This window comes from Rhamphochromis sp. 'chilingali', assembly GCF_963969265.1.
Source record: "Rhamphochromis sp. 'chilingali' genome assembly, chromosome: 9".
Classification (NCBI taxonomy): Eukaryota; Metazoa; Chordata; class Actinopteri; order Cichliformes; family Cichlidae; genus Rhamphochromis; species Rhamphochromis sp. 'chilingali'.
This window is the reverse complement of record NC_137936.1, coordinates 3,046,126-3,061,793: the sequence shown is the minus strand read 5'-3', so window position 1 is coordinate 3,061,793 and position 15,668 is coordinate 3,046,126. Positions and strand designations below refer to the sequence as shown.

The 15,668-nt window shown below is 41.1% G+C and overlaps 1 protein-coding gene across 1 annotated transcript; it reads right to left on the bottom strand.

The window, feature by feature from the left end:
- Window positions 1–608: 608 nt before the first annotated feature.
- On the bottom strand, window positions 609–14,362 carry LOC308401942 (serine/threonine-protein kinase 35-like). Its single transcript, XM_080890414.1, has 3 exons — window positions 13,714–14,362; window positions 8,163–8,904; window positions 609–2,816 (listed from the first exon to the last, which is right to left on the bottom strand). The coding sequence occupies exons 1-2, from the start codon at window positions 14,219–14,221 to the stop codon at window positions 8,186–8,188; spliced, it is 1,227 nt and encodes a 408-aa protein (XP_080746540.1). The 5' UTR covers window positions 14,222–14,362; the 3' UTR covers window positions 609–2,816; window positions 8,163–8,185.
- Window positions 14,363–15,668: the final 1,306 nt, after the last annotated feature.

Here is a 15,668-nt window from a genome sequence, read left to right as displayed (position 1 = left end):
TGAACTCTTCCAGCTCCTCCCCTCCAGATGTCGCTACAGGACCCTTCAGAGTAAAACCAGCAGGTTTAGGAACAGCTTCTTCCCCACAGCTGTCATCGTACTGAACTCAGTCCCTTGCTGAACCTTCTCATCCACACTTACTCAACCCTCCTACGCCCCTCCTCCCCCCTATCCCTCCCGATGACCAAGATCATGACTGTCATTCATTCTCAGCCTCCACCATATGCTCACACTGGATACTGCTATAGTTCAGGACACTGACATAGCATAGTCTCTGTTATAGAGCGTACACTGTTCAGTATTATAGTCTTTTCAGAGCGCTACACCTCTGCTACTGTTTAAGTAGTGAAAGCTATATTCATAGCACTCGGTACATCTGTACATATGTATACAACACTACATTTGTCTGGAGTTCATCTGTTCATTTGGTCTCTGTATAGCAATATAAACATCTGTATACTTAACTGTATTTTATTACCCTGTATTTATACATGTGTAATGACAATAAACTTGACTCTTAATCCTAATATTTGTCATCAAAAACTTCCCCTTACCTACCAACACTCCAGTCGCTGTGATGTCAATGTTAAGAAGTCACACAGAATAGAGGCATTTCCAACCTTTATTAAAACAGTTCCTTTATGTAGTTGGCAATAAAAAAAACAAAAACACAAAAAAACCCCCACAAACATTTCCATTTATTCAAATGGCTTTAGCAGTCAAAGGCAGAACGAAGGACTGCTGCAAAGGGTCAGCCACTTAAACTCTGGACCTCATTGTGTTCAACTGTTTGTAGAGATGTGAAGCAAAGGGCTACAACCAAATTAGCCAGGGCTGGATTGCATAGAAAACAAGTGACTCAGTCACTGAAGTTTAGACAGGCATAATAGTTCCATAACCTGAACAGCAAAAGAAAGCACAAAGCGGGAGCAGAATGTATATGGATAATATTTTAAGAAGAGTCATTTGAATCAAACAATAGATCAGAAATCTTGATTTAAAAAACAAACAACAACAACAACAAAACAGTCATTTCAAGTTTCCCTCTTCAAATTAACTCATCTCCAGTTTATCAATAAAACATTTAAAAAAACAATAAAACAAAGGAGGTGAGCTGAGGTATGTTCATCACAGAAGGTCAGGAAATTAACATTTGTTTTAAGAGCTTCATGACCTATCCGGGGCTAAATAAATGTAATCATCTCTGTCAGTGTTAATAAGGGTTTTGTTATTTTTAATTTTTAAACACACTGAACAAAAGGAAAAACAAAGAAACAAGGCAGCAGCAGATTTTTCAAAACCTATGTGATGTTCTTGTAATGCAAATCTTTTTAAACATGCCATCAAGGAAAATTAGAACAGACATTGATGAGTGGAAGCAAAAATGAAATCTACCCAGAATGTGTGAGGAATGGCTCAATGAAAAGGGGAAACAGGAGGGAGCACGATTACAAAGACAACTTTTAGTCAGCTCAGTGCAACTCTGCAGCCAACTGAATCCAAAATATTGAGCTGGGGGTCATTGCACTAACATCTCCCTCTGCTTACAAATGCAATCATTCAAACATTTGATACCAGGCACAACTAAACTGCATAAAATTTGAAAGACATCAGCAGCTTTGCTTCTTTGCTCAAACAGCACAACTGCAGTTCCCAGTAAAAATGTGACTTTGCATGCCAAAAGCTCCAAGAACAGAAAAAAACAAACTGCTGAGTCACCATCTCATTTGAAATTAATGGAAAACTTATTTGGGTAAAATTACATTCATGGTTCCCTTTTCTATAATTACAATTAAATACTGAAGAAGCTAAATTATCAAGGCCCATATACCCTGGATCATGTAGTTGCATGCAAAATCAAAGATGGTGAAGCAGCTGGTGCAAATTTGAATTTAAAGGTATGACACATGGAGCGGTGATGTGTCACTAAAGTTCAACTTCAATGAGAGATATTCAAAAAAGAAGCCAAAATGTTGTATAGGTGGTGCAATCTGCAGTAAGAAAGCATGCAGTAGTGACCAGGAGGGGGTGGAGTGTAATGAATAGGTCCCACTTCCCAAATGTGAAGATACACCCTTTTACCTTCAGCTGAGTAGATCTGATTGTCGTGGATTGTGATGGACAAGCACATTGTAGATTAAATGATTAGTAAATTTTGAAAGGACTAGCTTGGACTGACACCTTGGCCTGCAAGACAGCCTACAAGCAGCTTGGAAAGATGGCAAATGGGACCACAACACAAATTCAGGCTTAAAACATCTGGAATTATTACAGTGGCTAACAGAGTTTACCAGCTATTATTACTTAATTCTAGAATTTAAACCCAACAGAGAAAAAAAAAAAAAAAGCAGCTGACATGCTTTTCTATCATGTCCTAAGATCAGAAAGCTGTCACTTTTTAGAGAAAAAACAAAAACAAAAAAAAAACACCCCCAAAACAAAACGAAAAAATTCACACACACGCTCCACCGCATCAAGTGAAAATTTTCCAGCAGCAGTTTTTATCTTACATCACAGTGTTTTCATTAAATATCATCAGAGTTCCAGGCTGGCGACCAAAGTGTCGCCATTTCAAGTCAAGTGTGAAATGAAAAATGTTGCTGCATCTCTTTTATCCGTTCCATCTATTCCCATCGTGAAGATGAAACAAATCATTTATCAGTAGCACTGGCAAATGAATTTAATCTAACAAGCAAAAGAATTATGATCCCATTTCACCATCTACATTACAGGAGAAACTGCTCTTTACTTCTTTATCTTCACAGTCTTCAGGTTGAATGAAGGCAGATGCACCAGCTTTGGACAGCAACACACATCTGCAAAGAAGCAGGAGAACCAGTGAACAAGCAGACAGATGCACAAAACCTTTGGTTTATTACACGTGGGACATGGAGGTGGACAAGCTTGGGACAAAGTGACAAAGTTTTTGTTTTGTTTTTCTAAAGTCCTATATTACAAATACAGAGGATAAATTCATTTGCTATAAAGTTAGAAATTAAAAAAAAAAACCTGTAATGTCTGGCACATTTTGCCATCAGAATTATGATCTGAATGCACCGTTGTGCCAAAGTTCCTTGACTGTGTGTGAGAGAGAGAGAAATTACAAAATGTACTTGATTACAAGGGTGGCTAGTTGCAATAACAATCCCCAGGAGCCAAAGGCAGACAGAGATAGATCCAGGAGATCGGGCCATCCACAGCCCAAAAGAGTACCTGAGAAGACCTGAGACCACACATTTTGGCAACAACTGTGTATCCAACCCAGCAGAAGGACGAGAGTCCCAAAGAACCAATTCAATTCAATTCAATTTTATTTATACAGCACCAAATCCCAGGCGACTGTTGCTGGGATCGACCAGAGGCAATGGGCAGCTGACCTCACTAGAGGCCATGTGCATGTGCCTCATGTGCCTCGGGGCCTTGTGACATCTGTCTAACACACATTTGTGACTTCAAATATTCTAACCAAGCGTGTCAATCTTAGCTGATTTTTGGAGTTAAAAGATCAAACTGCACACTGCTTTTCTCCTGACACATTTCTGTTTGGTAGCAGCACATCTGCCATTAAAAATAATAATATGTTTAAAAAGTGTTTTCCTTGTCCCCTGGAGGATTTCAGATCGGTGCCAGGTGTTGTTCAGATTCAGAAAAACATGTATGGCATAGAGACAGCTGGACAGACCTCAGTGACATACATTCTACAAGGCTGATCTATGTGCAGTGGCGAGTATGTGAAAAGAGCAGCAGATGTGCTGAATCAGTACCTGTTGCAGTAAATAGCTCCCAAATTTATTACAGCAATGCCCACTGCAGACTGCACACACGTTAAGCAATTGACACATTTGCTTCCAGCAGATGGACAATGAATGTAAACTGAATTACACAGAAATATCTTCAAGGGCAAAGTCAGCAGTATATCAAATGAGTGAATATCAATACTGTAACCTACAAGAACAGTGAGTAAGCTGACTCTAGAGTCAAGACAAAACAAATGTTTGACTTGGCAGATCCCAGGGTATATCATAAAAGAATCCATCTCAGCCAGACCAACCCCAAATCGCTGGCAGAGATGACAATGTAACATTATGGTGGTCAAATAAAGGAATCTGTGAAAACCTGGTTTATGTGATCAGCTCCCAAAAACCTTGCATCCCCTGGTCATATTCACACATTAAAAATATGTGGCAGCATGGCAGACTGCACAGATGTGTTTATGGTAGAGCTGAGAGGATCCAAAAACTCTGCTGAATTCTGCAGCACAAACAGGCCCTTTGTTAAATGTGACTTAACCATTACGCCTTTCCCTGCAGACTGCACCCAGTTATGCAGTCATGCATTTCCACTTGTACTGTTACATAAGTGACTTAGATAGCTTTAACAGGGATTTGGAGCTTCATCCTGCAATCTGAATACGCATTGATAATGAGTGCTGACTTATGAGTGTTGCTTCATGCAACACGAGAATCTGATAGACCCTTTGCAACATACTATTCAGAACAGGTTTATTGTATACTCAAAACGCTCATCACACAGGACTACCTTTTGGAGCAATTGTGTGATGGAGAGCTTACCTTTACATGAATATTTGGTGATTTTTAGGTCATTGTGAACTGTAGCTAAGCCAAAGAGAGTTAACTAGGATGTCAGCAGAACAAATACCATCTCTCTCTCGTATCTCTGTACACACTGAGGCTGCAATTCTTCCAGACCTATTGGGTCAGCAAACCTCTACAAGTCTTCTTGTCCCTCCTTCCTTGCTGAAGAACAACTAGCACACCATCACGCACATAAAAATGCAAAAATACTGGCAGCTTTTACCCTTCCTTTCTTTCTTCTTGTTGTTTTCACATTAGTAGGAGACAAAATAACTGACAGTATTGTGTCTTCTGGATGTTGGAGATTTGGTGTGTATTCATGTGTTTTTGTGCATGCGTATCTGTGTGTTTGACTCTAGTGAATCACTATGTGTGTTAGCCTTGAAAGGAGCATGCGGTGACTGCAATGAAGAAAAAACAAACATATACGCATTCTCTGATGTTTATCCAATGATGCAAAATTTCGCACTGCAGAAAAAAAATCTGTGCTCGTGACTTTACTTGCATAAATATTAATTATTAAACTGTAAATGAGTCAGCCCATTTGAACTCATGACAGTCTTTCTCAGCATGGAAAACGTGCAGGGAGATGAGCAGGGGATGGCTGAAACAATGCATGCAGGGGTGGTGGGAGTCTTCACAACACTTAGAGGAAGAAAGCAGAGCAAGAGACCGGAGGTCAGCTGGGTTTGTAGTGCCCCCACCCCCCAATGTCACATTATGCAATGGCAAACACAAGCATAGTGTGTTGTACAGTCACGGCATACAACGCTCACCCATCATGTGCACTGACCATGTTCAATAAGGGAATGTATGCTCCCTTTATAACCAGCCATCTGTGGCTCAGAGGTCAAAGGATAACTGGGGCTTTGGTCACTCAACCAGTGGTCTTGGTTAGCACCACCACAATACACACAGGCATTTATACATGTGAGAACAAATATCCAGAGTCCAGTCACTAAATAAAGTATGTAGGCACTACACAAACAAATGCCCCGCCCACTATTACAAATAAATTAATTCTGTATAATAGGTCCCAGTAGCTCACACCTCAAATGTAATTTGAGGCAAATAACGTACAGGAACCAGATTGGAACAGAAATGAGAATTCTCATATGAATAATATAGATTGTTATTAAAGCACAGGTAGGCAGCAATAGACGATCCAAAGATGTTTCTCAGAAGACGATCCGATTTTCTCTTTAATTTGACAGCAGGGCAGAGCCAATATTAAAAGAAATACAGCAGTGGTCCTTCAGATGCTTGGCTACAAGATGAACAGCCAAAAGCAGTAGTACTCTACATGGAGGAGGAGACTAGATAAGCTCAAGGCAACACATTGGGAAGGCAGCCAACTATCTGTAATGTAGAGAAGTGTGATGAAGAAAGGGATGCCTAAGAAGTACAGCAAACTGTCCATACCGGAGTCTTTGAAAACTGCAAAGCGAAGAGATATAGGAACAGAAGCCAGGAAAATAAACCAGCTGTTCTCCACTGAACCATCCAAGGTGTATTCTTAATGGCAAGGGAACAATATGAGAACAGCCCCACCAAGGCTGGAGACAGAACAATCCTTGAGAAGGGAAACCGTGCACTGTATATTAGGCCAGTAAAGTAAGGGAATCCACACACAAATATGAACCAATCTGACAACATGTAAAACTCTTTTACAAATGCATACATTAAGAAAATGATCAGATTCATGAGTTGAACTTCATAAATTTTGCGTACATGATCAGTGTTGATTCAGGTTTGGATATATGCATTAGTAAAACAGTTTTACATGTGGTCAGATTGCTTCATATCTTTGTATGGATTGAAGCACATGCGGGAGTCCTTAAATGTTACACATAAATCACAGAACATTTGTAAGGCTTAGTTTACCCTTGTGGATCATATCATACGTACTTGCTACCTTTGTGAGGCAAATTTGTCTCCATACTTTACTGGCCTGATATACAACGCACGGCTTCCCCAAACACACTTTACTTGGACCGTTTTCCTGAATACATATGGCAACTTATTATTGACACCATAAGTTTACTAGTGGATGATCCACCTCAGTCAATCAGTTGTTCATGTGGAGTCATATCGAACAGTCTGCGTTTATTTTTTCTGCTGTCTATGGTTTTTACTCTATGTTGGCTAGCTGGCTAGGTTGCTGATGCACTGGTGTTTTATATCATTCAGCTACTTAACCAAAATCATATCATCCTATGGAATGATAACTCTCAGTCTCCACCTTTGTGGACTGCAGCACTTGATCTGCTCTGGAGATCCACAGTGAGCTGGAGGGTCACTCTTAAGCTGGGCATACACTGCGATTTTTTCAGTCGCGTTATTCAGCTCCTGCTCAAACTGTGCGACTGAATCGCAGGAGTTAGAAGTTCGTAGCTCATAATGCATGTTCTCACACTATATGCCCGACGTGCTGATGTAACCTGATTGCTCACAGTGTGCGTCCATACACAACACGTGGTGTTCTTGTTTCCGGAAATGTAAGAGGAACCCGGAAGTGGGGAGACTGCAATCTGTGTCCAGATCCCACACTGCACTGCCATGCTGCTCTGTCTTTTTCACTTCTATTTCTGTGTTTGCGCATGCGCAGCGTGAGAGGTTGCGTTAAATCAGCTTGTGACACTGCTTCATCAGTGAGATGCCCTCACGAGGGGTGACCAGGATTTCAAACAGGTTTGATTTTCTTGTGACCATACGACCGTTGATCGGGAGATGGTCATGAGGTCTTAATCGCCTCTCATTACCCCATGTATACTACACGATGCACGACACACAGGTGAAAAATCGTCTCAAAATGGGCCAAAAAAAAAAAAAAAAAAAAAAAGTCACACAGTGTATGCCTGTCTTTACAGAAGCTGCAGCAGGTGGAAGACTGGTTTATGTGCTGAGCAATTACCACTGGGGCGAGCTGCAGTTCAAGACTGGAAGGTTCTATTCCTTTACAGAATAAGAGACTTACTGGAGATCGGCTGGTGATATTTCCCACTTTTCTGTCAGAAGGTACTTAGTGAATAAAAAAAAATTCAGTAGTAATATTGACTAAATAATATTTAGTAATAAGTTTAAGAATTAATTAGGTAGCCCAAGGCCTTCCTATCTTGTACTTTTCCTTGGCGGCTGGTTCCTTTGCTAGTTTTCTATTTTCTTGGTCCTCAACATCAAATAAAACCTGTGCAGTCAATACTAAGCATATTTGATGTTAAACCACAATAATATCTTGATTTCATATGAAGTAGTATTGACATAGCATTGGCAATGCTTTAGAGAAATTCCCCAAACTGTCTCAGTCTAAAGGATGATCTGAAGTTACTTCATATGATACTTCTCCAGTACATTACAGAGCAGGCTGAACATTTCAGATAGCAGTAATGTACAATGAGTTCAGATCGATTTTTTTCTTTTCAATTCACTTTGACTCAGCAGAGGGAGCAAATCTGGACAAGGAATGCTGTTAGCTAAACAATACAAACAGTACTAGCAGACGAACTGAAGGCAGAATAACCGTCAGCAAAACAGAATGCTGGAGGGTGATTAAAACGAGACGTGTACCTGTAGAACAGTATGGCTGAGGGTCATGTAGTACACATAACTTGGTCCATTCTGGCTTGCAGCTCAAAAGCATCTGGTCGGTCCTGAGGGTTGACAGCGAGCATGTCCTGAAGCAGCTTTTTCACTCCATCTGACATACATGACCTGCGTTTCTGTGGGATGCTCAGTATCATCTTTGGATTCTCGAGAAGTGCCTCACCAACAGGCATAATGTCACCTCCCTGTCGCACATAGGTACCCAATAGCTCCCTCTTAGACTCAGAATCAATAAAAGTAATTCTCTCCAGCATGGCCCAGATGATGATGCCCAGGGCAAATATGTCAGCCTTGGCTGTGTAGTGGCCCTCCCACACCTCAGGAGCCATATAGAAGTCTGAGCCACAAGCAGATGACAACCAAAACTTGTTGAGGTTGACGTTTTTGTTCTTGTCTTCACAGTCTTTTCCCTCACTGGTGTTTCCTAAACCAGCGCAAACTTTACTCAAGCCAAAGTCTGCCACCTTCAGAACTGGAGTCCCTGATTTCTCTGAAATTAGGATGTTGTCAGGTTTGAGATCTCGATGAACAATATTGTTTTCGTGCAGGAAAGCAACAGCACTTGTTAGTTGGAGCATGAAGCTGCTGTTTGTTCGTGGGTTGGGTCGCCGAGATAAGATGAACTGGTTGAGGTCTCCTCCTTCGCAGAACTCCATGACGAACCACAGGTAACAAGGTTCCTCTGGGGGGCCAAGCACTCTCTCACCTGTAACAGCGAGACACTTATCAGATAGACAGTAAAAACAAAAATGATAAAAAAAAAAGAGAGAAAAAAAATGTAGAATGACACAGTTTATCAAAGTGATGTGTATGTGGTATGACGAAGTGCCTTAGACCTGCATTCATTTTAATGGCCAGCAGGCATCTCGATGTGCAAAAAGACTTCCAGTTCTACAGATGGGAAACCGTTAGTCATCGAGTAATTTAATGAGTCATCAATTACTCAAGTAATCGGATAAGAAATACTCCAGTCACTCGATGAATCATTGCAGCCCCATTCAAATTATATATGACCATTTAACATGATTTTCTTTATCTCCCTCTCATTTTGCCCCCTCCACAGCTTTCCTCCACTTCACCTCAAAACTCATCTCCTAAATTGAAATCAGGGCTCTAACACACACACACTATGTGCATAAAAATCCTTATTTACTCCCGACATTGTGCTAAAACTCAGTTTCCCTCTGACAAACAGTTTGATTACATTTTTGACTGCAGTTGGCTGAAAATGTAATCTACTGATATCTAGCAGTGATACACACTGTACACAATCTACAAAAGGTCTATATACAGGGCTGCACTGGTAATCTAGCATACTGGGGATTTTTCTGGTCGGCTGAAGAATATATTTTTATTTTCCTTTGTCGATATAATTATACAGGCTACAGCACTGACAGCAGCATGTGCATTCATTTTCATTACTGACACTGAATTACAGAAATAGACGCAGCAAAATGTGTCAAATTTCAGTAAATTTGACACATGTTGGGGCTGCTGCACTGGCTGGCTATAATTTCTCTGTATCTGTTATTGTATAATCTGCTGTACATTATAAAGCGCCTTGAGGCGACTGTTGTTGTGATTTGGCGTTATATAAATAAAATTGAATTGAATGATCCCTTTGCAAGTTATGGTCCTCGTAAGTGTCCAGATGTATGATAAACAGGGTATGCTGTACTAGGGCTGGCCCACATCATACCGTTCACATTAATACCGGTAAAATGTTAGGCAACGATAAGAAAGAGGAATATCGCGATAGAATATGGGTAAAATGCGCCTGCGCAGTGCCTTTGTTTTCATGCACACATGGTGGAAAAAGCATAGCGGCGACAGAGAATGTGAAGGGCGAAAGCGGATCGTTGAATGAAACAGATGAACCAGAATTGGTTTGTAAAAATGCTGCAACTTTGGTGGTGTGGAACTGGTTTATCTTTCGCCCGTCAGATACACAACAAACCACAATTTTTGGTAGAGCATGCTAGCGGGCCGTCGTTATTACCACACAGCACGTTTAAAATCAATCCTTTGATTTTTCTGAAAATTGACAGTGTAATCCCGTGTGCCTTATGTATGAATTCTGGTTGTGCTTACTCACCTTGAAACGATTTTATGTACACGGCGCTCGAAAATCTGTCAAATGTTTTAGTATGACTTTGCTAAGCTACTAAGCCGCACTGCTTGATGGACTATCGTAGGCAGGAGCCTCGCGCAGTGATACGTACTGTGCTTCAACATAATATTACCGTATTGTGTGTGTATAACCTCTTTTTAAGTTTTGTGGATATTATACATGGTTATGCTGAGGATATGTCGGCCAGTTTCCACTGGAAATGCCTTTTGGTTAAACTGTCAGCGAGGAATTTGCACTGTTAAATTTTATTTATTTATAGAACTTTAATGCACATAAAAAACAGCTGCTTGTTTAAGTGAAAAAACATTAATGGGGTTTCTTTTTTTTTTGCACTAATAAAGTTGTGGAGTATTTTGTCTAGTGTCAATTATATCGTCAGTTATATCGTTATCGCAAATTTCCAAAAGCAGGGCTCGCAAAATCGCTAGCCCGACGTCCCGCACGCTGCAACTTCTTATCTGGTGCGCGTCTTATTTTGACAACGAATGCCGGGTGTGTTGTTGGTTTTCCCTCGATCGACAAGCGCCTTTGTTACTGGGACCAGTAATTTTAAAAAAGGCCCCCATTAGAATCCATGAGAAATGCATTACTAAAAATAAACCCGAAAAATCTGTTTAGAACAGCGTACTATGTTGCAAAGAGTGAACTACCACTGGCAAAATTTAGCAGTCTTTGCAAACTTCAAAAAGCAAATGGCCTCGATCTTGGTTCCACTTGTCTCTTACCCGTGACTTCAGTGGAAATTTCAAATTCAGGATCTGACACAGACTGATTCATGTCCTACACAGTAGGGCTGCTCAATTAATTGAATTTTAATCACGATTACGATCTGGGCTTTCAACGATCATTAAAAATGCCTGAGCCGATTATTAGCCCCTCCCTCGTGCTTTACTCTCGCGCTGCTCCGTGTGGCAAATCGAGCGCACCTCTCTGCATTTCGAACACGTGTCACAACAAGAGGACCCGAGGGAAGCTCGGAAAGCTAAGCAGAAGTTATTTGGAGAGGAGAGTGACTGCCGTTGGTTGAAAAGAGAGGTAAAAAAAAGAAAAGAAAAAAAAAAAACAGACGTGGATCAAGTAGACATAGTGTGTAAACTTTGCTACAGTGTCGTAGCTGCACCACAGAGCAACACTGCAAAGTTCACTAAACAGATGTTTACATTTTTCATTTATTTTTTATATTGCAAACATTTGCACTGTTATCAGTATTTGCACACTATTTTATATAATTTTTTGACAGTCTTTAAAGTCATTATTCAATACATTGTTATTGTTAAATAAATATCGTCAAATAATCGAGATCTCGATTTCAGTGAAAATAATCGTGATTATCATTTTTGCCATAATCGAGCAGCCCTACTACACAGTTCTTACAAGTTCATAGAAATTTCTGTTCAATTAGAACCAAGTATTTAAGTTGATGATTGTAATTTTTATACAATGTTGTAATTTGTGTTTCAACAATTTTTTGATTAATGTTTTGTTTCCGTTACAATATTATACTTTAATGTATAATATTATAACGGAAACAAAACATTAATCAAAAAATTGCTCTCTTTTTTTATTCGGGCTACTTAAATTTATTTTGGGCTACCAAAAACTGAAGAGTCCCTGCCCGAAGGGCTACCAGGGATTTTGAAATTTTGAGAGCCCTGAAATGTATATTGTGATAAATATTTTTGGTCATATCGCCCTGCTCTATGCTGTACTGACAAGTTGCTACATTATTTGTACTCTCTTTTAAGTGGTTGTGTATTATCGAGTCTATGTTATAAATGTCTTTAGGAAAACCTACTTTTAGGTGCTTCCCTTGTCACGTAGTTTGACTTGCCAGAGTTTATGCCTGCTGTCCTTCCTGACGCAACCCCAAAGGGGATTTGCGTCTCTGCCTGAAATTAACCTTTCACTTACCAAGAAAATGTGTTACCAGTACACTGTGGGAATATTTTATGTCACTAAGAATTAGTGTCAAAAAGGTGTTGAACAACCAGTCTATAGCTTATGTTTTCTTGTAGAAAAACAAAAGTTAATAAATTTTATAAATACTTTGTAAAGAAATGGTAAATGGCCTGTATTTGTATAGCGCTTTACTAGTCCCTAAGGACCCCAAAGCGCTTTACACATCCAGTCATCCACCCATTCACACACTGGTGATGGCAGCTACATTGTAGCCACAGCCACCCTGGGGCGCACTGACAGAGGCGAGGCTGCCGGACACTGGTGCCATCAGGCCCTCTGACCACCACCTGTAGGCAACGGGTGAAGTGTCTTGCCCAAGGACACAACAACCGAGACTGTCCAAGCCGGGGCTCGAACCAGCAACCTTCCAATTACAAGGCGAACTCCCAACTCTTGAGCCACGATTGCCCCATAACACAGTTTTTAATCCAAGGCAAACTGCCCACGTCTTCTTTGATCTTCTTGAGGCAATAATCTTTGATGGGGTTTTTGTACTTGTTACATAAGTAAACTAAGTAAATGGTGAGACATATCTACACCCCCCCCCCCCCCCCCTTATGAAAGAAGAACACAGATGTGGTGTATGTTAATACACATATCAAAAGCCACTTCTACTGAGAAAACCTACCAATCAATGACTGGTGGGCCTGAGATAAACTGTCCTAAGATAACATTGTCACTGTGCGTTTAAAGAAAGCATCGCCAGGGAGGTGATAGCATCGCCAGGGAGGTGATGGCACCGAGACAGGCTAAACCAACAAAGCAAAAACGGTGTAAGTGTAAACTTGTCTTAAGTGCACGGATTGTGAGTGGAATGTGAAAATTACCTCTAACACAAGCAACGCAACAGACTCCATTTTAGTGTGTCAAAATCTACCCATCCCCCAGCGAGTCTGTGTCATGGCGACAAAAACAACTGTGCTATAATGACAAAGCTAACCCTCCAAACTAACCTTTGCAAGCATAAGAACCTTATTATGGGCCTTTAAAAGATGGCTACAGGCCAGCACAAGGCACGAATCACAAAAAGTAAAACCAGCAAGATTAAACAGCCTCCTCTGGGTAACAATCAGGTCACCAGTGATCCAAATTGTGACCAAGCCAGAACTGAAACTGATAACTAATGAACCCCAATGATTAGTAATTGAAGCAAAATATGACAAAACCGTGGCACAAGCAGCAAATCCATATCTAAATCTGACGCAGTGCCCCGTCCTTAGAACGTAAAGTCAAAAGTACACTGAATAATCCTCTTATTTTGGTTACATTAACCTAAAAGCAAAACATGTTGCTACACATCACAACTATCTAATACCTAGGATGCTATTTTATTTCGGCACTAATTGTGAACACATCTTTTATCCAATTTATCTAATCTCAGCTCAAACAGGTAAAGCTGTAGGGCTAAGCGAGAGCGACCCCCACCTTTTAATGATGTCTCCACCAGGCGCAGGTACTGCTTGGACAGTTTGTTTCCATGACTCATTTTCTGTGCCATACCGTTCCTCTGCAGCACGCACTCCTCTAGATGAACAACATTTTGATGCCTTTTTTCTAGACTTGCTAGCGCCCAGAACTCCTGCAGGGCGAGCTCCACGTTTTCCGGCGCGTCGCACCGCAGTTTCTTTACAGCAACTTTAGCACCCGATCTCCGGGCCAGAGCTTCGTACACCACGCCGTACGTTCCCCTTCCCACCTCCCGCAGCAGACTATAGCGGGGCGCCATGACCTTCTGCTCCAGGCCGTCCTGCTTGAAGAGGCTGGTGTCCTCCTCCATGTCATGGTCCTCTTCCGTGTTTCCCACGTTCAGACACCGAAGCACGCTGGACTCGTCAACTCCCGCTTCGGTGGTTTGTCTGCAGCACGCTCGCGCACTCCTTGTACGTCTCCGCCAGTTATCCCCACCGACGGTGTCCGCGCGACAATCGCTCATCCTTTCAACAAAAACGGTCACATTTTTCCAGCAACAGTTCCCGTGTGTCTCGTCACCTTTCTACAGAGAACACAGAAAACTTCCACAGCAATGTGGGACGATATCGCACGAAACACAAACAGGAAGAAACGACAGTGAGGAAACACTAAGCATTTCCGGCAAAGGCCTTCACAATAAAAGGCAAGGCCTGCGTTACATAACAGTCTGTCCCTTTCTCTCCACACACACACACACACTTCCTTTTTTTCTGCTGCTTCCGTGAGAATTTTACTATTGGTGTTGTAGCTACAAAACTTAATGTCACAGTGAACATGGAAAAAGGTGACTGGCCCTGCAAGTACTTAAATTGTATTGAATTATGAATTATGCATGTTGTAAATATTTAATTTGCTGATATTAACAGAAAATTTAATTTCTGTTTAAACATCTGTTTAACATTTAGATTGATTGTTTATATTTGCTTGGCTTCTAATCCTCCTGCATGATTTCAATAGATGATTTCGTGGGCGTGTCCCTCGCTGAAGGCATACTTCCATCCCCGTCCATGACCTGGATAAAAATGTCATCCTTAAGGAAAAGTGGGAGAGTTGATCGCAGCTGTCTTGAAATTGCACTGCAGTAAGGGACAAATTAAGCTTTACGAAACACTGAAGCTTGTACTGACATGGGTTCTCTGCTCGAAGCGTTTCCATATATACTACATTGTTAATCTGAGTATAGCATCAAGTCAATTAAGCTTTGTATTAGAGGAGGTTATTAATCAGTTTCAGCTGCTTTGTTGTTAATGAAATTACCACTATTCTTATCCTTGCACTATATGGCAAGGATAAGAAACCCACAACAGAGGAATGGTGGAGGCCACTGACAATTTTCTCCTCATCTTTTCCAGCAGTTTTTTCATAGGTTTATATTTGAATATGATCAATGTCACTACTGGTAGCATGAAATGATACCTGGATGCTCCAGAGGCTGCAGAGGTAGTCCAACTCCTTCAGGATGGTACATCAATGTGTTTCATTTTCAACAGGTTTGCTGTGTGTCCAGCACAGCATGGAGAGGATTCCAGGAGATGGGAAGTTACTCTAGGAGAGCTGGACAGGGCCATAGGAGGTTCTTAACCCACCAGTAGGACCAGTGTCTGCTTCTTTGTGCAAGAAGCAACACAGGAGCACCAGAGTTACAAAGTGACCCAGGCTGGTTTAAATACAGTATATCTAACCAAACAATCAGAAGCAAACTTCACAAGGGTGGCCTGAGGGCCTGGTGTCATTTAGTGAGCTGCCCTGTACTGTGGAGCTTGAATGGCATTTGTCATAAAATACCAGAATTGGCAAGTACACCACTGGCACCTTGTGATTTTCACAGATGAGAACAGGTTCACCCCGAGTGCATGTGACAGACATCAAAAGGGCTTGGGAGCTTATTATGCTCCCTTTAACATTGTTTA

Bases quoted from the DNA above. Each gene is read 5' to 3' on its own strand.
- LOC308401942 (XM_080890414.1), bottom strand. From the start codon at position 14,221: ATGAGCGATTGTCGCGCGGACACCGTCGGTGGGGATAACTGGCGGAGA. The intron at 8,905-13,713 runs GTGGGGGTCGCT...TCGCTGTTACAG, and splicing joins GGTGGAGACATCATTAAAAG to GTGAGAGAGTGCTTGGCCCC.